The 27394-nt window shown below is 40.0% G+C and overlaps 1 protein-coding gene across 1 annotated transcript in view; it reads right to left on the reverse strand.

Annotated features, from left to right (window-relative positions):
- Positions 1–5264: 5264 nt before the first annotated feature.
- The window catches only part of BANK1 (B cell scaffold protein with ankyrin repeats 1), a 211844-nt gene continuing 189714 nt past the window's right edge, over positions 5265–27394 (reverse strand). Inside the window, exons 11-16 of the mRNA XM_067553845.1 lie at positions 26200–26268; positions 23644–23822; positions 21458–21521; positions 20492–20521; positions 16180–16235; positions 5265–6992 (exon numbers count right to left, since the gene is read on the reverse strand). Of these exons, the coding sequence (XP_067409946.1) occupies positions 16195–16235; positions 20492–20521; positions 21458–21521; positions 23644–23822; positions 26200–26268 (383 nt within the window). The 3' untranslated portion in view covers positions 5265–6992; positions 16180–16194. The remainder of the gene's footprint in view (positions 6993–16179; positions 16236–20491; positions 20522–21457; positions 21522–23643; positions 23823–26199; positions 26269–27394) is intronic.

Genomic DNA, 27394 nt, shown 5'->3' on the forward strand with positions numbered 1-27394 from the left:
TCTGGATAACCCAGGTTTCAAGTCCTAACCTAGTGCCCTAGCCACTGGTAAGCAATGTGCTAAAATTCAGGTCTCCCACACTGGCCCTGGTTTCCCCCAAAGCTTCACGGTAAAAGATATTTTCAGAAAAATAAAATGTGAGTTTGCTTTTGGTGAAGAGCTTCTGTTTCTACTGTATCTCCAAGAGTGCAAGAAAAGTCCTTTCCACAGCTAATTTACACCTTGCACCTCTTCTGAAATACAAATAAAACAAGCACTTTTGTTCTTTTTGTGTCTTGTCATCATCCTCCCTACCCCCGGTGTTCTCAAACATACTCTTAACTAAAGCCTGGGAAGAGATTAATGAAATCCACCCTGCTGTTTTAAAACTATACATCATAATAAAACTCCTCTCTTTCTTAATCAAGATATGCACATCATTATAAGGATGTTGGTTATTATGCTACCCACTGTCACCTTGTCTTCCTCCATTTGTTTTATGCACCTGATAGCAGCGGGTTCTTTAATCTAACAGAAGAAGTCATAACAAGATCCAATGGATGGAAGTTGGACCTAGCCAAATCCAAGCATGTGAAATCCAAAGTGTGAAAGATTAGCAGAAAGGGTAATTAACCATTTGAACAATTTACCTAGTGATGTGATGGATTCTCCATCACTGGAAGTCTTTAAAATCAAGATTAGATGTCTTTCTAAAAAGATATGCTATAACTCAGCCAGAAGTTATGGGCATGGTGCAGGAACCAGTGGGTAAAATGTTATGGCCTGTGTTAGGCAGGAGGTCACACTAGAGTATCATAATGGACTCTCCTGGCCATAAAGTCTATGAATCTATTTATTTAAATACTGTGCTATCTAAAATGATACTTGGTGTATTTCACCTTTATTTGATCTTTTATGCTTCAGCTTTTATGGTCTGGCTTATAATGGGTCTCTCTCTACACTTGTAATTTTTCCATTCTGCACCTGTAATTTTCAGGTTGCAAAAACCCCAAACCCAAATAAAACAAGTCTGTGGGAGCAACTGAGATGCAGACATTTCAGAAGCTGATTCCTGTGTCCCATATCTGATATCAGTTGCGGCTGCAAGTTTTAAAAATAATGCAAGCACTTGGCACAGGCTGGATTTGCACCGATAAATGGGATTTATAGAAATACTCCACCAATAAAGTGGCCATACTTGGCACTCCCTATCAGAATCATGATGATTCTTCATACATATCCAGCACATGCTTCCTAAGGCTCCCAAAGGATTAATATAGCCTGCGGACCAGGTGCTTTTACAGATGGGAAAACCAAGGAACAGAGAGATTAAGTGACTCATCCAGGGACACATGACAAGTCTCTTGCAGAGCTGGAAATGGAGTTGAAATAGGTCTCCACATTCCTTGTCCTAAGTCTGAAGCACATAACCTTTGTTCCTTCTCTTAGACCATTTTCCCATCCCATTAGACTAAATCTGCTTCCCTGACATAGTTCTTGTTTTAGAGTCTCCGAAACTGCAATCTGCAGGCAAAAACAGACAAGACTACCTGCTACCCAAGTTATCTGAAGTGGGTGGGTGGAGAAAAAGTTTGCCTCTTTCCTAGCCTATTTCTGGATCTATTCAGTGAAGCTCTATTGAAAAGTTATTTTGAAGTTTGTCAAAATGAGTGTTGGTCACAGTATATTAAATGGACGGCCAGTCAGTCTGTGTGATCTTGGCTCTCCCACTCATTATTAATGCTCCCCCCCGACGACTGTTAATATAAGTCTTATCGCCCGGCTATTATTCCTGTCAGGATAGAGATTTCCTATTTGAAATCAATCTTCAGCAGCACTGACATTTATACTGAGGGTCACCACCCCACTAATTAAATAAATCTGGCAAATTATACACACAACATAGGCAGAATGAATGGAATATGTCCACAACATTCATGGTTGACAATATAACCCTTCCTAACTAGTGAAGATACATTGGCCAACTGCCTTCATGTCTGCTACATGTGCTAAATTTATGTTGGGATCTGGACAAATCATCAACAAATGGATTGAGTTGATCCATGTCAGTCGGACAGTTATAAAGTTGAAAGTCAGAATATTAAAAAGGATTTAAAGCTAATCACTGCCAAGTGGAAAAAAAAGGATGGATGACAAAGTGAGCCTAAAATCTGAACCACTGAGTATTTTGGGAGGCTGAAGGTCATTTAGGTTTGAAACTGAATCAGAACTGCCTGGTGGATTGGCTCCAGGGCAGAGCCAGAATTGGAAAGGGCATGTTTCCCCACCAAATTTCATCACTCTTCAATCCAAATTCTACCCCCGATTCTCCCTCACACCTGAACACCGAATTGGAGGCTGAAGCTACACCAGATCTACATCAAAATGCACAGTCTCTTCTACTCATTTCTACAAAAAGATGCAACATTGACCAGCAAGGGGAAAAAAAAAGGACAACATGGAAGCCAGCAGGGAAATAGGAGTTCAGTAGCTGCTACTGGGCTTCATAGTTTGGACCTCCGGCATGGGCACTCTGCACCTTAATGAACTGAGTTGTTATATCTGAATTTGTGGAAGACTCTTTAAATGGAAAAATTCCTGAGCAGTCACAATGCAGTAAAAATGATAGTCTATGCAGATGGTGGTGGAAGTCTGACTGGAAGATCCCATGTCAGGTGTTTGAGAATTTTAGAAATTTTGCAAAAGGAATTCCATGAGTCTGATCTACAGAGAGCAGCAATTATAGTAGGATAACTAGTCCAGAGGGTGGCATTCCAATTTGCTGAGCTTTATCAATAACCAACTACAGAATAAAACTCGACTCACTTCCATCATACATTTTTTTCCTGGAACTTAGTGTCTTCAGGATTTTGTTATTTTTCAATTGATTTTCAATCCAGTTTTAATGTAGTACATTTTAATGTATGGAAGGATAGAACTGGTATTTTCAGTGCTCTTTGGGTACCAGTAAATCTTGTAGCATTTTCATTGGTGTGTTTTTCATTGTTTTTTACTATGGCTTCTGTGTTTGCACAGTGCATAGAACAATGGAGATCTGATCTTAGTTGGTCCTCTAGGTGCTACTGTAAATAAATAAATGAATTAAGTCAGAATAATACTAATAACAATTAATTTCTCTCATATCTTTTAAAGAAAGACACGTAGCAAACACAAATTGAAAGCTTTATTCTCTAATAACATTTGTTTATAGCTTTATACAAGAATTAGTGGCACATCCTGAAGATGCACATGGAAATGCTGCAGAGGCAGTAATGCAAGAGGATTACAGTATTGCAGTGGAGATGAGAAAGATGGGCAATTTTGCTTTTGCAGACAGCAGAAAGGAGTATGATTTCACTGCTAACTCACACTTAGATCATCTGCTGAAGTACAAAGACTTCTAGGAACACCCACAGAAGACTGTATAAAGCATAATGCTGACAAAAAAAGAGGTACTTTGGCCGTTTGCTCCGCAGAGGATGTCAAATATATACAAGATAGAGGTGCCTGTTCTCAGCTTGTTGGCAGAGCATTGTAAAATTCCATTTCACAAAGCCTATGTTATTAAGGACTATGCAGGGCTGACAAGAGATGCATTTTGGCACTCACAAAAGGGAGCTGGGATGTTAGAGATGAGCTGCGACAAAAAAGAGTGTGTATGCCATTGGTAGGACATGTCATTCCAGCACCTGGGACGATTCCAGGACAATTCATGTCAAAGCCTCCTGAAGTGGAAGTTTTGGGTAAAAAAAGGCAAGCAGGGTTTGGCTGCACATGGTAACACAGGAGCATTTCTTGAATTCCTCTGGAGACTATTATTTTGTAGGACAGTGCAGTGTCAGTAACAGTGGGGGAAAAAAATCAGTGTTCTTCTGGAAGAAGAACCAGGACATTGTTTTGCCTGTGCCATATCACCCATACCAAGGCTTATGTTTAAAGCTATTTCAATGACAGTTAAAGCTGTTTAAAATATTTACTGTTACTTTAGGTCTTCCATTATGTAACAGTGAGACACTATCTGTCAAGCATAATGAATTTGCTTTATGACAGCAATAGACACGAGATCTAAGAATTCTGTGGAAAAGCTCTTATTGATTAGATGGCTGCTGGATCAGCACCTTTCAACGCTTTCACGGCCAAATCCTGCTTGTGAAAAGTCCCATTGAAATCAATTATATTAATTACATAAAGTACACAAAATTTGGCTCTGTGGTTATCTTCTCTTTTCTGCATTCCTGAATTAGAATGATTATTTCCTAAGATTTGTGCCTACAAATTCCATAGGCTTTGCTAGAAATTGTGTGCAACTACATGAGAACTGAATTTGGCTTAGTTTTTAGTGCTGCTTTTCTTACTGACATATCTACATTGTAGCAAGAGTGTCACTTCTCTTCCTTCTTTTCTCAGAAGTCTCTGTGTGTGTCTTTTGCTATACAGCAAATGGGGATTCAGTATTTCACCTTATAAGAAACAAAATTAGAGGTTGAGCTAGAGCCCACTGAAGTCACTAGAAATACGGCCATTGACTTGTGTAGGCTTTAGACCAAGCCAATTGGCCATGTGGTCAAAAGCAAAGCACTGATGAACACCTGGCTCTGGATACCCCAAAATTATTGTCAAGTGTTTTAGCTGATCGTTGTCAAACATTGTTCTCCAAGAACTAATATATTCCTCTTGAGCTCACTATGCCTATTCCAGGCTTAGTCTTTCCCCAGCGCCTCTTTAGGGTGGACTGGGTGCTATACTCACTCAGCCCCTCATCATCCAGGTGGTCCACTGTACAGGTCTGGGGATGGAAACTCAGCCTTCTGGCTTGGGTCCACTGGAGGTCACCCATTCTGGGGTTCAGGAGAAAACAAACAAAGGAAAGGAAAAACAAAAAGGCCCAAACATGCCACAGGCCTCTCTTCCTTTAAGGGAGACCCTGGCAATTCAGAGAGTCTGGCTTAATGTCATCAGACAAACAAATGACTTGAGGTAACCATTGGTGCGTGTGGAGAGATGAGGGGGGAAATAAAGAGGGGTAGCAGACGTAGTCAGAGCAGATTAGGAGTAAGAGCAGTCTGTGTTGTAACTAGAGACAGGCTGGAACCAAAACCGACAGTCCAAACTAGAGCTGGTGGGAAAATGTTTTTTCCCCCTGTGGGAAACTATTGTTTTGTCTTGATTTGTCACAGAGCATTCTGATTTTTTCATTGTAAAACCACACATTTCCAGCCAAAACCAATAGTTTTCAAGTTTTGGATTTTAATGAAAATGAGAAATTTGCTACAGAAAGCACACACTTTTCACAAAAAACTACCTTTAATCAAAAACCCAATTTTCTATGGTGAAACAGTGTCAACAGAAAATATTGAAGCAGTCCTAATCCTTTTAAAATTATATACAGGTGTGGGTGGCAACTTCATGAGAATACCTCACAAGATTTTGTCAGTGTCAAATCCAAACCTTTAAATCTAAGTCAGAGCCAAACGCTGCCTCCTCAGCTCATCTCTGTTTGCAACACTCTCTTTCTTGTCACAAATAACTCTTTGCTAAATCAGTGCAAATAGCAGGAAAAAGTCTTAGTGAACGTGTTCACTCATCTGAATCGTGCCTCAATCTGACCACGTTCAGAGCCTTTTCTTTTTTCTTTTCCATAGACATTACTATTTTGTTCTGGGAGGAAGTTTTATTCACCCATATTCAGGTGCTTGTGCATTAACAAGCATATTCACATTGGAAGTGCTTACATTAGACCATCCAGTGAGGGAACAGAAACCATATTAAGTGATTTAGTTGCCTAATTACACAGCTCAAATAGCAGATTCAAAATACTGAATGTTTGATGGGGTGCTCTCTATGAACAGTGCATGAACAATGCATAGGCCTAACTGTGTTGAGGAAAATTATTTGCCAGTCAATACTGAATTAGTAAAATCCATGATCTGCGAAAATTCTCAAATAGAAAATCCAATGACTAAATTACTGGCAACAAATACGTCAATCAGTTCTAACATGGTGTAAATGCTATCTACAGGATATGGTACTGGCTAGACTGTAACTTGGATATACATACCTGGTACATTTCCCTTGTGTGGTGGATAAGAGGGGTCATTTCTTCAAATCTTGTAAGTTTTCCTGCACAACTGAGGATGCTCATTTAAATCTCAGAGTATGTTGCTATGTGAATGCAGACCACAATTTGAGTCAAATTCTTATTGGCTATGACTACCATTCCACATGTTTTACTGTGTTTGCATGGGTTTAACAGAGGTTAGAGCCTGGCTCTGTGTGTTTAGTTTACCCTAGGCACTCTATTAAATGTACATACACAAACACAAGCCTGCCTTGTAAACATTCTTTTCTGTAATCATGCTTATAGCTGCATATAATTAGTGCTGATTTACATCCAAACTTAATAGACAAAGATACAGTTTGATGGCTGCTAGAAAGTAGTTCTAATTAGAATGCAGTCATACCTCCTGGAAAAAAAGGCAAGTTTACTGTATAAACAGACATTACAAATTTGTATAAAATGTTTTTTAAACAATAGAAATGAAAACATAAAACGTCTCTGTATTTATAACTTTACCATTTGTGTGCATGTGAGTCCATTTAAAATCAAGCATCTTATTCAGCTTTTTAGTGGCACTTTTAGTAGCACTTCTCTAACAGTTTTGTAGCAAAGTTGAAAGGAGTATAAAATTAGATACACAAAACAAGGTTCAGTGTATTTTAATGTTTTTCTTAACTTCGCATTAAGAGAATCAACTAAAATCAGCAGTAAGGAAAGAGTGTAAAATTTGCGCTGACTCTATAAGAAATTTTTATTACTGCTTTCTTCAGCAATGCCGGACTTTTGCTAGGACTGCCCGAACCATATGATTCCAAGGTGCAGAAACTGCAGTGACGAGAGCATGGTCATTTTCTTAGCAATATGTGCAGTAGATTCAGCATAAGTCAAGATGTAGATTGGAAACGTGTGTGGAATGCTGAACAGAGGAAGCTGATGCAAGACAGAATGAACTGCACTGCAGGGAATAATAAAAAAGGCATATTATTGAATCAACTTTTAGCAGTGGGTTGGTACATGATCAAATGCAACATTTCTTCAAGGTTTAGAAAAAGCATCAAGAGCATTAATTCTGCTTTCAGATCCACAGCATGGATTTCAACTCATGTTCTGCGCTTCCTACATGCATAGAACTCAATTGGATGTAAAAGAGTGAACACCACATGCAAGAAGAGCACAGTATTGGAGTTGAAAGCCACAGTGCTGATGACAGAGAATTTGGCCACAGAAGCTTACTTCTGAGTTTTTATTTGTGCGAGGAGCCTTGCTAATTTGCATTTCACTAGCCCATGTCTTTTATGATTTACACTCAAATATATCTTCCCTTCCATGCCCCAGCAAAAATGCAAGAGCAGAACATCAACGTAAAATTATGAGGACATGTTTGCACACCCCTGTCTTGCAAAAGAAAATACTAAGAAGGTCCAGATTCTCAACTACTTTAAATAGGAACAGATCCACTGATTTCAGGGCAGCTATGCACATTTCCTCCAGCTGAGGATCTGCTTCAAAAGTCATTGCAAAATGCCGGGAAGAACGTCATAGTATAAGGAATTATTTCCATATCTTTCAGGATTGGATCACTTTGAAGGCAGCTGGTCTGATGTTAGAAAAAAGTAGCAAGAGTTATTTCAGAGATGCGAGGGATGAGCCTGCCCTTGAAGACAGTGACAGATATCTATTGACTTAAGTAGTGCAGGCCTATATCCCCCAATTCCTTTTACTATGCTGTTGCATTAATGTCCTGATTCGTCCAAGTTAAACAAAAACACACAATCCTATTCAGGGTTTTTCTGACTGCTACCAATAAATGTATTTCATCACTTTGGTTTCAGGTCAGATATGCATATAGGGCATGGCTGAAAGTTTGTTGAAGAAAATGGGAATCTTTCCATTGACTTCAATGGGTTTTGAATCAGGAACAAAAAGCTCAGTGATCCAGTTTTTATACAAGATTTGAGAATTTCACTCTGTAAATGCATTTTCTCTTCAGTGGTGTATGTAAAATATTTTCCATTTCCAGCACTGTTTCTCTATCTTGCTTTTAACTTGGTAGGGCCATATGTGATGTAAAAGGAAGAAGTTGCAGAACACTCCTCTTTCATTCTTGTTAGTGCCATTCCACTTCTATACAACAGGTAGCAGTACTCTCACTATTTTATGCAGCAACTACACATGCCTCTCTATGAGCATGTCCTGTTTTTCAAAAACACATACCACAATCAGCGTGGTATTGTATTCCATTGAGTTAGGCCTCCAACTCAAATTCCGCCACAGACGAGGCTGGAAGGGTTCTGACTAAATCATTTTTTTGAAGGAAAAGAACAGTATAGTCTGTCCATGGGCAATTTGTAAACAAGAACGAGAGCAAGATTTGCTGAATAAATTTTATCTTGCAAATTATTCTCCCACATATCATTCTCTCTCTCCCCCTGTTTTTTCCTCTCTCACCTATGCAGCAATTTTCTAAAAGTGACAGAGATCACCTCTTGCTAATCCTGAGTGCACTTTTCTCCAGCTGTATGATTCATCTCACTTTAACAATCTTCAATTTACCTATTATTTTAGCAATTTTTTTCATCCTAATGGTTTTCTCCAGCTGTAGTTCCTTCAGTAGAGATGAGGGGCCGGATCCTTAGTTGGTGTAAATTGCCATAGCTCTATGGAAGTCAATGGAGCTATGCCCATTCACACCATCTGAGGATCTGGCCTGAAAAGTTGAAAAGGGAGGCAAGATATTTAATGTAGTAGTTTGAATTTGTTCACTTTCTGGTCATGCGACAAAGTACTATGGAACCCCCACTTGGAGTTTGCCAACTTCTGGAGCTCCAGTCAAAAGGACTACAACTAAAATAGCTGTCCCAGTCCTCTGACTTCGTTCCCAGCATGCTTGAAGTCAGGGGTAAGAACACAAGGAATTAGAACCTCCTGAGGCAAATAGAGAGGTGTCTGCATGGGGCGATCAGAACAAGCAGTCCAAGAGACCAAAGACAAAACAAGGCTTAACAACTCCCAATGAGTGAACAGCCTGACAGACACAGGGAGAGTGTCATTTCAGTTTTGAATTTGGAAGCTGGGGAAGAGACAGTGCAGCTCAGGGAGTCCCTGCTAAACTCCTACGTCCCCCGAAAGGAGGACTGCTCTGCTCTGAGACGCAAGCTGCATAGACCAGGCAGTTCCAGCACTGTAGCAACCCACATCTAGAGGGAGAGATCTGATGCGGCCCTGGCTTCTGAGAGCCAGTCAAAACCTCAGCAGAATTCCAGACCCTGGAACCAGTTATCCCAGCTGGAGTCAGGAAAGGACCCTACCTAACCCAGGGGTGAAGAAAAAGTAAGGTGACTTTTATTTAAGCCAGTCAATGCCACAGCACTGCAACACTTCACCTCAGGATACGCAACCTCTGCAATACCATCTGCCTCAAGGAGGTGCCAGAGAGAAGTGGGGCTTTGGAGGGGCTTGTGAGTATTGGGAGGCAGGGAATTCATTTATTTATTAATGTTCATTAATAATTAATGAACCTTAACCCTTCCATTCTCCAGATCCTATTTTCCCATTCCCAGTAAAGTCTCCCTTTGTTATGCTGTCATTCTGGTGTATCATTCCTTTGCAGGGCTTTGTTTTATTTATCTTATTGTTCCTTGCGTAATGGGCTTTACAGTCCTTGCAAGCTAGACCAATTTTCTCAAAGGTCGGCAGGCCTGGATATATGGCAAAACGAGGAGTCACTTTGAGTGGAGGCTCCAGATGCCAAAAAAAGAACCCAGGACCCAGCCCACATGAGGAGAGGGCAGAAACTGCTCCAAATAGTAGTGATCTCAAGCACCACAGAGAGAAAAGGGAAGAGGTTTAAGCCATACCTTAGGGGTGTGGCTACAGCTGTCTGTATCAGAGAGTTTGGGGAAGAAGCAATGATGATGGGAACCTGTGGTAAGGATTTTACCTTGAACCAAGTTTAGTTTGTTAAGCCTTAGCTACTAAGGAAGTGTTTTATCTTTATTCCTCTTGTAACCATTTGTGACTTTAATACCTTATACTTGTACTCACTTGTAGTTAAATAAATGTGTTTTATTCTTTAATCAGAACTAATCCTGTGTTGTGTTTAAAAGTAGGCAAACTGCTGTACACTGACCCATTTATAGGGGCAATAGACCTGTAATATCAGAACTGTTCAGGAGAGGACTGGACAGTGCAGAACACAAGTTTCTGGGGAAAATCTGGGATTGGAAGTGTGGTAGGGTCACCCTGCAAGTAGTAACCAAGGCTGTTGGAAGCCAAAGTGTGGCTGGTGTGTGGCTGACAGAGGGTCAGAGTGGCTGGACCAGGACAGCAGCTATACAAAGGCACGCAATGTGACTTCCATGCAGTTATGCTGTTTGTGAGAGGCCCAGGCTGGGAGCTACAACAGCAAAGCATTGTGAGGCATGTAAGTTGCAGGGCAGGCAGTGACACAAACTCTCATGGGTCTGGACTGCACGCTGCAGTGTGATACCTATACAGGGGACTGTGCTTAAATTTGTTTCTTTCACTACTTTTTACAGTTGAAAGTTTTAACCTTTGCCCTTTCATTGTTTGCAAATACCTGTTAAATGCCAATGTTTTATCAGCTATAGAGATTGAGTGAATTTAATATTGATTCCGTAGGCCAAACTCTGCACTCAGAGTGAGTACTTGTGGATTCCATTGACCTGCCCAAGAGTTGGGGACAAAGATAGGTAGAGAACAGCTTATTCAATACCCATCTTTAAAGTCTCATCCAGCTGGGGCCAGCATGAAAGAGCAATGAATGTCTTCAGAAGGCTCTCTGTGCAATGCTGGTGCATGGAAATGAAGCCACTGATCTGGATGAGAAAGGGTAACACTGTAATGAAGCCAGCTGGATGAAGACAGGCTGAGTAATGCATGATAAACTGAAGTGGCCAGACAACACCGAAGGCTCATTTAATCCCAAAAGGCACATAAACACTCTGTTTGATTATAAAAGCAACAATAAAACAGGATAAAGTGCAGCTAAGCGCAGTAGTTGCAGTGAGTCCAAAAAAACAAAAAAAAAAAAGGGTCGTATTTTAAATTATATTCCTGATGAAGTGCAGAACTAAGTTTTAGAAACGGGGGCTCAAAAAGCCTAAACAAAAGGAATAAATGGCATTGTTATAGCTATTGGCTCATATTGAACATTCTCCTCCTGGGCAAAATGGTATTGAGGGGAACAAACTAATAAAAAAACTTCGGTGCTTTGCTGTGTTCATTGAAGAAGTGCTTTTTTTCCCATGAGGTGTGGGACTGGCAGATGTACCAAAGCAGACGTACTGCAAATATAAGCAGAAGAAAAGAGGCCACAGAACAACAGTGCTCCAAGCTTACAGATCCCAGTCAGCGGCACAAAAAACCCCCTTTGTTTTGTATCATCATATCGGTCTCCCAGCATATCACCGACAGCAGTATGATACATTGGCTGGCCAGCTCCTGGATACAGTCTGTGATCTTTCTATGGGAGGTCAGAGAGCAAGGAGCGGAAGTAAATATTGCTTCAACCAACATTAACTGTCAGCAACTTCAGTTCTCCAACGTCGTTCCCCCCCTCCTCCCACACACACACTGGAAACAAGTGAAAATAACGTGATAGAATAACGATTGCCTCTACCCCAGGCCCCAGAAAGTTATGATGGTTTATCCATCCCCTTCTTGTCAGGAGAGAGGGAGCAGTGACACCACCTGGGTGGAGAAGAGATCAGAATGTGATCGAAAGTAGGAAGTCTTAGTAGGAAGATCTACTTTCTTGTAATGTCTCTTTCCTATCTTTCTTCAACATGTTGAACATCTCCCTGATTGTTTAGTTTATTCTCCGTATGATCTCTCTCCCACCCCCCACATTCCTTCCCGGCTGTATGTGTGATCACAGCAGGGGTGGCAGGGTGTCTGTGAAACTGACTGGCAGTCCAATCTCAGAAGTGCCTGAACATTGCACTTTAGAGAGTAGGCAATCAGTCAGTTTCACTGATACTAACGGGAAACAAAAGAGGAACATTATCAATCCACCCTCCTTCATTTAAACGGGTGTCAGAACGCCTCTATGAAGATTACTTTTAAAGTATTGAAAATAGGTAGTGCCACCAATTACCATACAGTGGTACTAATTAGGGATGTAAAAATTCCTTTAATTAATAATCTGTTTAAATGTTCTAAAAATAGAGGCGCCGAGCCCAGCACGGCTCCCCACCAAAGCCGCAGCTGGGCAGCTCTCGCTCGCAGGGAGCTGCGCTGGGCTCAGCGCCTCCCATTCCCTCCTCCCCCCTCCCAGGGCAATGTTTAAACTAATTAGCAAATGGTAAGACAGCTGTTTACCATTTAAATGTTTGACTGTGTAGCTGCGTACATCCCTAGTACTAATATAGTATACCACAGTGCTCCCCCTTACTTAGCACAGTAACTCACATAGCGCTGCAAGGTATTTGTTGGCTAAAGTTGAGCTTTTTATGGTAGCTACAGTAGCCTATTTCTGGAGACAGATGAAATATTATTTTCAGTTAACAAAGGGATGTGTTACCTCGTCCTCATTACAACATAATTCTGCAATTAATGTACCATTATTATTAGTAAATATAGTAATGCTTTTCACTTCTAGAGCTTAAATGTCTAAAAGTGAAGGATGATCATCCCTGCCAGGTAGGTATTATCAGCCCATTTTGCAGATGGGAGACTGAGGCACAAAAGACGAGTGCTCCAGTTTTCAGAGCTTCTGACTACACTCCGCTCCAACCGAAGTTAACAGGAGCTCCTGGTGCTCAGCATGCATGAAATCAGGTCATAAGTGACTTGTTGAAGGAGGACTGTGACAGCTTCAGGAATAAGAATGCAGATCTTCTGACACTCAGCCCTGTGCTTTCATGATATGATCATTCTTCTCTGTATAAGGCTACGTAACTCTGTTCACTTGTTCAGATGGGTTCTTCAGGGACCTGGCAACAGGAAGTAAAGGCTTCCTGTCTACGTAATTGGTTCCAATTCACCCTCGGTCCAGAATGAAGGAACATTAATTGATGAATACTGTGAAATTAATTGGTGGTCTCAGTTTAATTCTTGGTGGATCATGTCTGTCATTCTTGTTGGCAGCCTTCGCTGAGAGACCAAGGACTGCTTTGAGACGAAGACTATGAATGCAGTAACATTATATTTCTGTATCTTCTAAGCAGTCAATCCTATAATGACTCATATCACTCCACAATGTTTAAAATAGTTTTAAAAGCAATATGAGGAACAGAAAAGAAAGTGCAGGTAGCAACTGGTGATTAAAACAGAGTCCTTGAGGTACAACATGCAACAGGATGGGATATCAATGAACTGCTTGACAGAGCAGTTAATATTTCAATAGGCTATAATGAGATGCCCAAAGTAAGAAGGTCACATTCATTAACAAAATCTATCAACAAACTCTGCTGCTGCTGCAAACTGGAGTAGTGAATACACATAATCCTCTCATCATTTAAATGACAGATTACTGAATGGCTATAGCTCAGATAGTTAATTAGTGTTTCTCTGTGAACAACTGCCTTACATTAATACCTTTGTATGTTTTACTTCCGTGATCTCTTTATTAACCAGTTGTAGTGCTGGAAATAGAAATAAACAGCATATAAACAAAATAGAGTGTAAAAAGAAATAGCTAACAACCTCAGTTGTTAACTTTCCAGTGACAGTTCCAAATTCTCTGGTGATGGGAAATCCCTTTGAAAATAATAGGGCCATTCTCCTGTATCCCTTCTGTCATTGTTCTAGGGTAAACCCAATCTTTGAGCTCTCAGTCTCTCCACGGGCAACCATCCAAGTGCCAGACACAGTGCCAACATCCCTCAGAGTGGAATTCTGTGATTCATCCCACTTACAGATTGGGTTTCCAGGCTACAGAACCCCTGTTTACCAACTGTGTTTCCCCAGCACTTCCAACTAGATTGGATCCCTGCTATGGACTTCCATTTAGGAACATGTGACTAGATGAAAATGCAGTGACCCTGATCAGTGTTTTCAAAGCAAAGTATTATTTATTTATGCATAGGACTATAGCAATCAGAGAGGAAAGGGTTAGAATAACAAAAGGTCTACATGAATGGTATCTTATCTAAGCATAGCATTTCCTTCAAGCCTTAGGTAGATCCAACTTAGCCCAGGTACCGCCACTTTTCTGGGGATTGTGTTACAGTCTTTCTTTGCAGACCCTGCCTCTGCCTTCAGTTTCAGGGCCAGTGCTTTTAACAAATTCCAAATCCTTTATTCAAGCTTTCTCTCCTGTAGGGCTGGGTTCTGCAATAAGTTGGGGATGGTTGTGCTCCTCTTGGATAGAGATAAAACAGCGACAGCTCTTGACATCTATATTGCTTGTTAAGTATCAGTGATTTACAACCATTGCCTGCCTTTCTGGAGATGTGTAAAACCACCCAGGACTGAGTTAACTCTTTACTACCATGCTGTCGAGTACGTGGCTGCAATCAGACAGAGGTACACATCATATCAATAATCAAATTTCAGATATCTCCCATGTTCTTCACACCTCCTACCACATATTTGTCTACTTTGCTATTAATGAATGACTTTTGGCTTGGTTCACTCCTTGTCTTCCAGCAGCTTCTGATGACAGGACACAGGTTTGAGCACCTAAATTAGGAGACAGAGGTGCAAGCAACCTGAATCCCCCTGTTCTGCCAAGTGTGCAGGGCTGGCCAGAGAGGAGGCAAGTCTGGACCACCTAGAAAATGTTTGCACTGCTTTCATCTCTCACAGTGTCCCAGCTACAATTTAAAGCTGCCCTCCTTAAGTGCAAATGAGTTGCAGCACTGATTTAGTACTGCCATAGATGTTAGGTACTCGGGGTCCTAGAGGATATATTGGTACAATTATTTAGTTCCTAGAATACGAATTCAGTGGCTAGCTTTGATGTCAATGGCGATCTTTGGTGAGGCATTTTAGGTTTAGGTTAGGATACTAACTTCCCTTAGTTCCACTATATATATTCACTAATAAAAGGCACATTTGAAAGTGCCCCTCAGTGCTATGTTGTGGCTGACAGGCTGTTTAATGAAGTTCTACTGCAGCTACTGAAACTCCCTTCCTGAAAGGTTCACTGTGCAATAAGGAGAAACCGTGCTGCTGCTGCGCAAGAAACCCTCATCTCATAGTGCAAAGTTTGTCTTTCTCACCAACAGAAATTGGTCCAATAAAAGATGTTACCCCACTACCCTTGTCTCTCCAATACATCAAATGATCAACTGTGAATGATTCGCAGAATTGGGCGAAGGTACATTTTCTTATTTTTCTCAGGGTAGTAGTACCCCAGGTCTCCCAGTGATAGACAGCCTTCACTGTTTGTCACTAATTTTTGGGGAATACTCTTTCTCATGTCTCAAGGCTTCTGGATACTGCTTTGCAGGACCTTCAGTTCACAAGCCTACTACAAAAATGCAAACCCTTTCTGTCAACCTAGAGAAATCTCAAAAGATTCTGGAAATAACAAATATATACCAGCTCTCCGGTCTACATAGCTCACACATGCCATTGCAAAAGCCAAACACAATCCTCTCTTGAGGATACTGTTCACCTAATGCCAATCTCTCACTACTTTTACCCCTGCATTCTCCTTTCACTTCAGCCAAGTTACTACTAATTTACACAGATGTGAGCAAGATCAGAAATAGACCTCATACTTGTTTATTATGACGGTTGTTAGATACATGCAGCACAGGTTTTTATTCAATACCTTTATGATAGTATATGTATGTTCAGTATACGGGATTACATTTTTCCTCTAAAATCTCTAATTTTGCTGATGTAACTAGTTGTATCCACAATTGTACCCACTTCTGTACCTAACTTTTTAATTGCACACACAAGTCAGTTGTGTTTGTGGCTCAGTGCAAACCTAGTCCTGTACTACAAAGGACACACTGAAATCTGATTAAAAATCAGGACCGTAACATATATACCATAACAAAATACCATAACACGGTGTGCATTTCTGCTTATTGCAGTAGTGACACAAGGATTAGGGTTGAGATGTCACTTCAATTCCATGGTTAAGAGTATGCATCACCAATATGTATCACTTTATTAAGAATTGTTTTATATAAAAATAAATAATTTATATACGCTCTTACCTCCATTAAATATCTCTAGTCATCGGTTCCTTTTCTGGCAGGTTTCAAGTTGGAGACTAAAAAAAGATGCATCATAAGGTCACAAAGTCTATAGTTCCAGTGAGTGACTGTTTTGTCAGAAAGTGATATGTTAATTTTTTTAAATTCTCCTTTAAATTCTCCAACTTTCTATACTTCTGGTAGTCACTAAAATAATGTTTTCCTTTCAAAGTGTTAAAAATTAAAAGTGCTATGGAAGGTGGGGAAACCTGTGAAACTTCTACAAAAAATAGGTCAGTTCTGGTTGGGAAATGGGTTGGGCTGGGTCTGACTCTTGTCCCTAACTAAACAAAAGTGCTCTCCTGCTTGTTTGGGAACATGCAGCCGCAAGGTTGGAGTGGCTTCTGAGGGAGACTGAGAGGTTGGGAAGTATTGTGAAGACACTGGGCCTCTCTGAGAACTTCCCAGCCCTGGTCTTTAATATCCTCGGGTCTTGGTCATTCTATGGAGGTTAAGTGATGCCTCCTCCCATTCCAGCCAGTGGGATAATTCCAATGAAACCCCATGAGTTTGTGAGCTCTTCCATAGGTTTATTTATTTATTTATTTGGTGAGCAGCATTTACTTTGAATTATTTCACTCTTAATAACAGGGATAAGCAAAGGGTTTGAAATCTAATTACTGGCTCCATATTTCATGAACACTTGAATTGGTGGATGTGTTCAAAATAAAGGTATATATTTTATGGTTCAGGCCGATCTCTACTTATTATCTGTCTTATGGATTTTTGTACATGCATTCCCCTTCTTATCAGAATGAAGTCCACTGATTATCAAGTGACATGATTGCCAGCAGCGGAAATAGAAACAAGATGCTGGTGAGAGACGAAGGGCTGAGGAAATGCAGCCAGGTAATCAGGATAGTGCTCAAAAGTAATAAACTAACAGCTTGGGAAAGAAACTCAATGCTATTCTGAATGCTTTCTGGATGAAGCTATGGAAGCAATTTGGTCTTTGGCAGACAGCTGGGCAAACTTAATTAACCACATACACTCTATTGCCATGGGCTTCCAAAGGTTCAGATAGTGAAATTTGAAAAAAGTATATAATCTAGGATTGCTTTACTCCAGAAGGTGACCTGGACATGTACAGTACATTGGGGAATTGGGCTGTATTAGAGCAGTTATAACAATAAGAGTACAGAAAGTGTAATGTAGCAGCACATGGTGAAATGATGCACCTTGGAGATAAATCTCTTTTTCACAGAGAAATAAATAAATCAGCATGCACTTTCATCTTTAATAATGAAGAAGTCAGTTATAACTGAAGTTACAACTACCTGTTGGCTGCTGAATGGCCTATATAAAATGGCTCCAGTCCAGTTCCCAGTGATCAAGTACCCACAGGACAAAACAACCATCAAAATTGCCACAGCATACCACCTACACTGGAGATCTCAACGATGCCGATGATGGAATGGGCACAGTTACCATTTCACCCCAGATGTGGCTCCTGCAGAACACGTTAGAGGCATATTCATGGGGAAGCACTGTGATAAAAGGATTACAATTCCCTGGTGTATAAATTTGGCATGTTTCCCTAGACCTATGTTCGTTTAAAGTGCAATTATGCACACTGATGACACATAAAAACCCAAAATTAATGGCCAATACTGGCCTTTTGGTCTTTTTAGAATACAATTTATATAAACTTTAGATAGTTTGGAGCCTCTATCTGGCCCTGTTGTTGCTTTCCATTTTGCAAGCAGAGGCTCTGCACCTCTGATCAGGTAATCTCCTACATCATTGGCGGCAGAGTTTGCAGCATCAGCACATGGGGCAGCATTGTTTGGGCATGATAGACTACTACTGTTTAAAACACAGGTGCATTGCTGAGTGATGGAATGGTACTACATGCCCATTCAGTCCTTGGCACTATGCTAAGCCTGGCAATGTGGTGGCTAATTAATTCCAATTCTGATGGCAAGTTTTATGATGTGGAAACTTGTCCACGCAGAACTGGACTGAGAACAGTTCATTCTACAAAAATTACCAAAGAGCCTTCAAAAGATGACAAATTACAAGCAGTTCAAATCACCATGAGTCACAACTGTTTTCTTTAATAATCTCTAATCACTTTGAATCATCTCATATTCATTTTTAGAACGTGACTGGATGATTTTTAAGTTATGGGAAATGGCACACAAAACACAAGGTAGTTTTTATGTGATAATTGATAAATGTTGCCAGATTCTGAAAGGTGCTTAGGTTCATAATGGTGCAGATACATACCTAGTGGGATTTTCAGAAATGCCAAGGAGCCTATCTCACATTGATTTCCATGGGAGTTTGTAGCCTATGTGTTTTGAAAATCGAAGGCACCTTTCTGTATCTTTTGGCACCCAAATACCTGTAAATACCTGGGATTTAGGAGAAATAAGCCTTATTGACGCTCAGTGGGACAAAATGACTCTTAAGTGCCTAAATCACTTTTGAAAATGGCACTTCAGCTCCTATGTCACTCAGGCATTTTTGAAAACATTACCACAGGAGGTTTTCTTTGGGGATTTGTTTTTTCTCCAGTTCTATAAGAATGCAACAAAAACGTGCCCATATCCATGCCTTAGTGAATGTCATTTTAACTGTGATGAGAGAATCAGCCTTATAAAAACTAAAGCCGTAGTGTTTTCTATGTCCATGTTTGATGCGTGCACAAATAGCATGTGCTCTCCTATGCTACACACTTACTCCTTGTTTAGTAGTTGTTAAAATCAGCCCAATCCCATTTGCCTTTCTGGAACAAAGGCAAGATGAACTCTCCTGTTGTCCACAAAAGGCATATTTTTCATGAATATATCATATCTTAATAGACACATCAAGTATTATGTGGGGGCCCAAGGACAGGAAGAACTGAAATAAAGTAGTGGAAGCCTGAGGCTGAACCACCTGAAGTTTATAGCACAGCTTCCACTGACTGCAGAGGGAGCAAGATCAGATGCAATATCAAGAAATTCAAAATCACATTTTGTAACTATAAAAAGCAGAATTGAGTGTCCCTGGCTTGTTAAAAAAAATAATTAAACTGCTTCTTGAATAAGCTTATGGTATAAGAATTGTGCATGCTAAATCTAATCTTCAAACATGGCTACTGAATAGGACATCCAAATTTGAGAGTTCAAAAGTGGGAGATAGAGATATGGTTAAGGAGCCTATGTTTGAAAACTGATGTCTCTATATTTCAATTTCAAATGAATTCAAACTTAAACAAATCTGAGAGCTAGGAAAATATCTATACGTGCCAGTATGTTAAATGGTGTGGGGTGCAGCAAGTCTCTAAAATGAAGGCTTTCTCTTCTGCTTTCCTTACAAACTCAAGAAACAGAAGATATGCTACTGTCGTTTTTGTTTCAAGCCATGTATTAACATCATTGGGTGGACAGAGATGTAACCTTCTCATGTCCCAGCCTTACACTCATCATTACTACAATTAACTAGGTGGGAGTTTTGTGTAAGAACTCAAGGATTAGGCCCTCAATAGTTAAAAACTGTTTCAAAAGGATCTGGGATTCCTTCAAGTTCTTTCCAGTTTCTCATCCTTTTATGTCTCTGTCCTGTTTTCCCCCCACCCCCAAGAAGGGTTGATGAAGTTCTGTCTTAAACCCATTTTGAGTGCCAGCCAAAAAGACTCACTTCAGAGTGATATAAGACACTTTAACAGGATTTATAGATGTTAAGGCTAGAAGGGAACATTCTGATCATCTAGTGTGACCTGGGTAATGCACACAATAGAATTTTATCCAGAATGGCAGGGTTGTCCTGTTGACCTTAGAGTTCTGTTGACTTACAGCTGTGTCTGATTGCAGACCTGGTTCACTAAGTGCACCCTGGAGAAAGTGGCTCTCAGGAGAGAGGGAACCAGAGAGAACTAGGACACAGGAGGTCCTGGAGGGAAATGCTAGGAGACAGCCAAGCTCAGAGAGTTAGTTTGAGGTTTATATCAAGTAACTTTCTGTGAACTACCAATAAAACCAAACCCTAGGAATTGAGTGATTCTGAATACTAACTCAGCGTCTGTGTGCTCTTTATGAAAGCAAATAGAGACTCAACCATTTCACAGGGACAGTGCTCTAAGCTCCTGACATGTAGGGACTTTAAGACTGAAATTCAAATCCTTTAGGTTACTACTATACCACTCAGCTAACCAAAATGCATTATTTCAATTGAAGGAACCACCTACAGAACTTGGAATTTCTGTCCAGGAGTTTTTGCCAGAGAGGGCACTATGAAAAGTACCTACGCTAAGATGAACTTTTTAGATTAAGCTAGTATCACTTACCATTTGGATGATGTTCAATTGTGATTTTGTCTGTTAGGAGGAAAAACATTGTTAGAATGCATTATTTGTTTTCCTATCTTTCTAGCATTAGAGTACATATGTGTGTGTATATTTTATCTCTTTGGGTAACTTTCTGGATCGATTTCAAAGGGAAAACAGAATTCTCTTTTCAATGATTCTGCTCTACAACTACTGAACTGTATCTATCTATATTCACACACCTATGTGTGTGTGTATCTGAACATAGATAGATCTCTCTCTCTCAAACACACACACACACGATATAGATATATAGGAAGGACAAGATTTGTCTAAGTGTGAAACAAACAGTTTCAAGATAAGATGAAATTTGTTTGGGGGCAGAAGTATAAGTAGTTTATAAAGTGCAGGCCATTCAGTCAGGAACAAAACCAATGCTGTGTAACTCAAATAATGGAAAAAACACAGCTCACATAATGATCATGAATACTTAGTATGCAAAAGAGCTCTGGCAGTGAGCAGTTCCTGAGCAATTCACAGGCACAAAATATGAATAATTTTGAACAGCGAACAAGTGTGTAAAAATCAATGTGTGTTCACTGATGATTCACAAACAAGAAAAAAAGACTAAATTCACCAAATAAACTGTTATTAGGAAATTGATTGTCCATTTATAGTCCCAACACCTTATTAGGAAACACAGTGTATTACAGGGAAGCTGAGCAGTAGAGACTAAGGGTGAAATCCTGGCCCCTACTGAAGTCAGTGGCAAAACTCCCATTGACTTCAGAAGGGTCGGGATTTCATCCTAAAAGTTAATGAAGTCTTTATTACATTAAAAGAATACCTGTGATATACAAAGTGTTCACTAGGGCCTGATCTAAAGGCCAACCTGGGACTTGGATCAGGTCCTTAGTAGAGATATGGCATATTTATCCCATAGTTCACATCTTCATTGTATTGAAATGAAATTTAGATATAATTTACCATACAAATTTTCTTCTTCTGGTCTTTTTCCGATAATGCTATCTCTGAGCTGACGTATTTTTTCCTTAAATAAAAAAGAAACACAAACAACAGTAACAGAAATCAATAACTGATTGTAAAAAAGTAATGAATGAATAGCTAGAAAAGGCTGGTTTCTTAGTATTCTGAACATTTAGCTCCTCACCACAGGAAAATCATTTAAAAATGCTAGGAAGAATGTTATGCTGCTCTACAGGTGAAGACTTTTAGTTTCAGCATTTATCCCCAATCCACCAGAAGTTATAGTGTATCCAGGGCTAGATGACAGTTAGAATCATATTCACATAGATTTTGTCTGCATCAGTCTTCATGACCTTAATTAGAGGTAATCATTTTCTAGCCAATTGAGAAATAAGATGCTAGTAGAAAGAACCTTTAGGGCTAGTCTAGACTTAAAACTTACAGTGGCACAGCTGTATCAGTGCAGCTGTGCCGCTTTAAGAGCACTTGCGTAGTTGTGTTATGTCGACAGGAGAGTTCTCTCCTGTCGACATAATAAAACAAGCGGCAGCAACTTTGTCGATGGGAGACGAGCACTTGTCCAAACTAGCGCTTATGCCGGCGAAACTTATGCTGCTCAGGAGGGTGTTTTTTTCATACCCCCGAGCAACAAAAGTTTTGCCGACATAAGTGGTAGTGTGGACAAGGCCTTACTCATGATAAGTAGCATCTTATTCTGCAAGTAATTCCATTGATTCTCTGCAAAGATATACTGATTCTTAAATATTTATTTTCAGTTTAAAACAAATGTTCAGTATGAACAAATTTCAGCCCATGTATTCCTTGTGAACTGCATACTGCACAAACTGAAACAGGAATTTTAACAGGGCTTCTCACAGAATAAAATACTATTCAGCATGAATACAAACAGTAATACCGTGCCCTAAGGAATCTGGAAGCAACCCTATTCTTCACTTCATTTCTTTGTACTTCTGATCATTGCTGGTGGGACTGCTGCCAGCATAATGATTTCTTTGTTGCAATACAAAAGTGGTTACATTTTAGTGGTGGGTGGGAATAAAATGATCCCTATATGTATATACCATACTGTAACATGTAATTCTATATGTACGCAGTTTGAAACCGGTGTAAAACACTATGAAATCTATATACAATGTCCTATATGTCTGAAATGATAAAACTTCCATTAGCTGACTCCATTCATTTTAGGAGTTGGTTCCCCTCCTGCATGTAACTGAGCCAGAGTAGCTTGCGTAACTCACATCGACTGCTGTGCTTCCCTTCTGTGCACTGTTTACACTGCGCTGTTCCCGTCGACGCAGCGCTATGCTACTTGAGGGAGTGGTTTACCAGCGTCGACTTCCTGATCGATTGAGCGGGTCTACTCTGACCGCTCAATCGAACCAGAAAGATCGATCTGGTGGCGGCGAATTTGCTGCCGTCACTAGAGACATGGCCTGAGAAGTATTCTTATTCAGTGAAAGAAGGTTTATGGTGAAGAATTCATAGACAATCGTTTTTCATAGGTGTTTCACAGCTTAGATGATCAAAACAATAAAACCAAGAGCAAGATTTTAAAAAACAAAATAACAAAATGGCGTGAAAGCTATTTTCCAAAGCCATAGTTAGGTACCAAAATGAGCCACCTAAGTTAAATGCTGAGAACCCACTTGCTTCCAGTGAAATAACATACAAGGCTTCTAACCCTAAACAGTAAAGCAAAGACAATGACACGGGCTCATTGTACAACACTTGAAAATGAGGACATCCAGGATATGTCTACACCACAGCTGGGTGGCATGATTTTCAGTGCGGACAGATAGACTTGTGCTAGCCCTGCTTGAGCTAGTGTGCTAAAAATAGCAGTGTGGACGTTGAGGCATAGGTGGTAGCTGAGGCTAACTGCCTGAGTCTACGCCTGCTGAACTCCTTGGTCTGAACTTGAGTGGCTAGCCCAAGTCGTTGCTGCGCTGCAATGTCCACTCTGCCATTTTTAGAGCACTAGCTCAAGCAGAGCTCCTGCACGTCTGTCTACCCCTGCTGGGAATCATGCCTCACAGCTGCTGTATAGATGTACGCTTCTTTGGATGTCTAAGTATGGATTTAGGACTCCAAATTTAGGTACCTATTTTTGAAACGCTTGGACAAGATGTCCTACAAGCAAACATAATCCTTCAGAAGTATACCTGCTGTGGGACTTCTAATCTGCTTTTTTCATTCTGCCACTGTTTAAATTTCTCAAGCGCTTCATCCACAGAAATTGTTCCCTTCTTCACCTGTTCCTGCAAAAGGATCAGTTCTTCCTGTCCAGAAGGGATGCAGTGTCTCAAAGTAGTATAGGTGGTAGTGTCACTTTGAACTTTGTCTATGGTTATCAATTGTAAAGAGTAAAAAAAAAAAGAAATTAAAAAAAAGATATAGGCGGTTAATTTGTTTTAAAAAATGTTTTCCTTTTCAACGAAAGTGTATTTTCAGCAAGAGCATGTGAGCAGTAAATCTATAAGCGGGTGGCAATTAATCTTTACCATCTTCACCATATTCTGCATTTACAGCCAAGCTATATAGAGAAAAATGCAATGGGCTATTTTCTTATGTTCTTTTGCAGTAGTGTATCCTGTTGAACAAAACTTTCACACTCATTGCCATTTGCCTGATTGGTTCACTCTTCATTAAATTAAGTTTACGTAGCAGCTCATCTTTTGAGATAATGCTGTACCATTAATTAATGATGAAATTCCACAGAATTCAAAAGTAAGTTCTGATATAAGCACCTAAGAGCTGCCACATTGGTTTAGAGGATGGTCCATTTTGGCCAGTATCCTGTCTCCAACAGTGGTTTCAGGGGGAGAGTGAACAGAACAGAGCAATTATGGAATGATCCACCCCTATATTCCACTCCTGGCTTCTGACAGCCAGAGGTTTAGGGTCGCCCTAAGCATGGAGTTGCATCCCCGATCATCTTGGCTAGTAGCCATTTATATCACAGATCATATGCAGACCTATTATGTCAGTGCCAAGTTATTGACTTTATAAACCATGACATGACAAGGATAGGAGTGGAAAATCCCAAATTCCCATTAATATCCATTTTCTTCACTCCCAAAATTCACATATAACATTTCCCAATAGCTGATGCTGTGAGTAGGTTATAAGCTGTTTTGAATTTTCACATAATTCACTCAACTATAATTATCAGAAAGTCTGCAGCATCAAAAAAAAAAAAAAAAAAAAAAGAATCCTATAATTTCTATGTAGCCTCATAGGACTAGATTCTGACTAATCCCTCTGCAGGTGTGCAGCTGAAGAGAAATAAAACCATGCTGCCATCCTCACAGTTTAGCTCATGTGTTCTTGGTATTCCCAGCCATTGGAATGGCTGCTTGAGGGCATAGGCAGCTGAGAGTAGGTGAAAGCAGCCTTGAGGCTGCTCTGATTTTTGCGGGGTGCTGAAATAGCTTTGTGCCAACCCCAGAACCAGGGAGTTGCAAAAGGTGGCAAAAAGCCACTGCTGCTTCCCTCCGCTCAGATTCTACATGGAATGCAGCTAGGTGGAATCTGAGAATTAGAGCCATAATATTTGTCTTTATCTACATGTAAGCTTTTAATGACTGTGTCTGATTCCCTACTGTGCCATCCATGGCATCCCTTTATTCTAAATGAAGAGTGACCAGCTGTGCAAAGGGAAATATACTAATGAAGAGAAAAAGTTAATATTGTGCCCCATTCTGCTCTCTTTCAAGAATATTAAGTTCTAGCATATGTTGGCCATGAATCTTCATGGCTTTGCATCTCTGATAATTCACATTTGTGCTACAAGAGTGTAAATGGACTATACCAGATGGCAGGCAGTGGAAAAATCAAACCTAAAATATTCAAATTACACTGATCCTTACTTTAGCAAAAGGATTGATTTTTCAGAATTAAGTAAACATTTAGGGGAATAGTCTTTGCAGGGATACACTAGCAGTGCTCCATTACTAAAGGTTGCAGTTATTTAATCATTATCCAGAAATTTCCCGTATTTCAACACTTATTTTTCAATGAATTTAGTGCTTGTGAAAGATGACATTGACAGCACTGTGGCATTCTCTGTTAATTCACTGAACAGACAACTGCTGTGCAGCTTCCCTACACTGCTTCAACTAATATGCCCTAACCCTGACCTGGAGGGGCTATTTCCTAGGGAAGGAGAGAGGATGATTCAGTCTCTACTTCATGTTCATTCATTTAACAATAACAATGCTAATTGTGCTAGGAGATCAATTAATGTCAGTTGTGGTGGTAATTTTGTGATATGGACTCTTCTCAAATAGCAACTGGAGTGCGACCAGCAACTCATTTTACATGGGCCACAGAGCAGCTATGAGATAGCAAGTGACCAAATCTATCAACCTAGGCAGGTTAGAACTGGTGCACAGCATACATCTGAGCCACCCAGTTCCTCCTTTTTTAGTTTTAATCATTACAGAGAATGCTGATAGAAAAATGCAAAGCCATTTTTGCTCCTTCATGTCTTTCCAAAAAGCTTTTATAAAACCCTTCACTGATTTGCTTTGTTAAAACAATAACTTTTTAGTTATTTGAATTGAACTTTTAAAGCTGAAGTTGTTTTGCGGATTTAAATCATTGGGGTAGAAAAACAGATATTAAATCATCCAAGCAAAAATCAAGCCAGATCAAAACTCCTATAGTCCTATTAAGGAGTGTCAAGTCAGTTAAAATAGCAAAATGAGGTTCCACACCTTGCTTCCTGACATCACAGTACATCTTCTCGTTGTCACCGTGAGTTCTGGTGGCCTTTTGCTGAAACACTACAACAAAATTAAGAATGGTTAGGAAGTTGGTCACAATTATACAGTAAGCAGACAGCTCAATGTTTGTCAGAACTTCAGTATTCTGCAAGATAATTCTGGACCCTTGAAAGCAAACTGAAAGATAAAAAAAAGCTCTCTCATTGTATACTGGAAGCATTTCTAGAATTTGCTCATGTGAAAGAAGAATGCACAAAAGGTGATGCTGTGGAAAGGAAACTGGATGCCAGAATGATGGAGTTGGAAGACTGAATGACAAAGCAGAATCTGCTTCAAGCAGCTGCAGTCCAAAGAATGTGCTTGTGAAAGAATTCCAGAAAGCACAGGAACAAATTCAAGTATTTATGAAAGAGAAGGTGTTAAAATGTGCAGAGACCAAGTGCAAATGAAGAGCAAACACACAGGAGAAATAAACGTCTATTGGAAAATGTCTGGATGTGCTTTGCCAGTAACAGAGAGAAAAGACAGAACCAGGAAGAAACATGTATTCTGCCTTCTATTCAGGGTCATTCAGAGAGACCAGAAAAGAAAACAAGCTAGTTCTTCACAGTGGAAAAAGTTGCACAAAAATCACAAAAGAAACCAGAAACCTGTTTATATTTAAATGATTTCATATCATAACAGCCTGTTAAAAGCTTTTGAAAAGCAGACCTCCTGAGCACAAATGGGCAAGGAACCTTTTGTGACCACAGTAAGGAGAGGATGACCACTGTGAAGGTTCATAGATGTGCAGTGACAGTGCTTGTTATGACAAAAAAAACCCTCCATAGATTCCTTTGTTAGCCTTTGCTGGAAGGAATCTAGCTTTTGTAAAGCATTGAGAAAGGGTATAATGATTTGCCCTCTTTAATGTTGCAACCTGAGAACCTTAGCACCACTAGTAGTTAATCTGCCATAAGAACTGTTAAAGAGTGCACTAGCTGTTAGCTACTGCAGCTTTCCTAATAAGAGCGTTTTAAACCTGTACATCTGTGAGTGCCTGGCTTTAACTTGCACAGGACAACACAGCTACTGACTACAAAAATACATAGATCTTTTCTATGAAACCCTGTGGAGAAGAAAAACTTTTTGTAGATGTCTATATTGATTCATGATTTTTCTTTTAACCCTTTTTTGTGGTTATATC

Source organism: Emydura macquarii, unplaced genomic scaffold (genome assembly GCF_026122565.2).
Source record: "Emydura macquarii macquarii isolate MOO-44397 ecotype Brisbane River unplaced genomic scaffold, CSIRO-AGI_Emac_v2 contig_302, whole genome shotgun sequence".
Lineage (NCBI taxonomy): Eukaryota > Metazoa > Chordata > Testudines > Chelidae > Emydura > Emydura macquarii.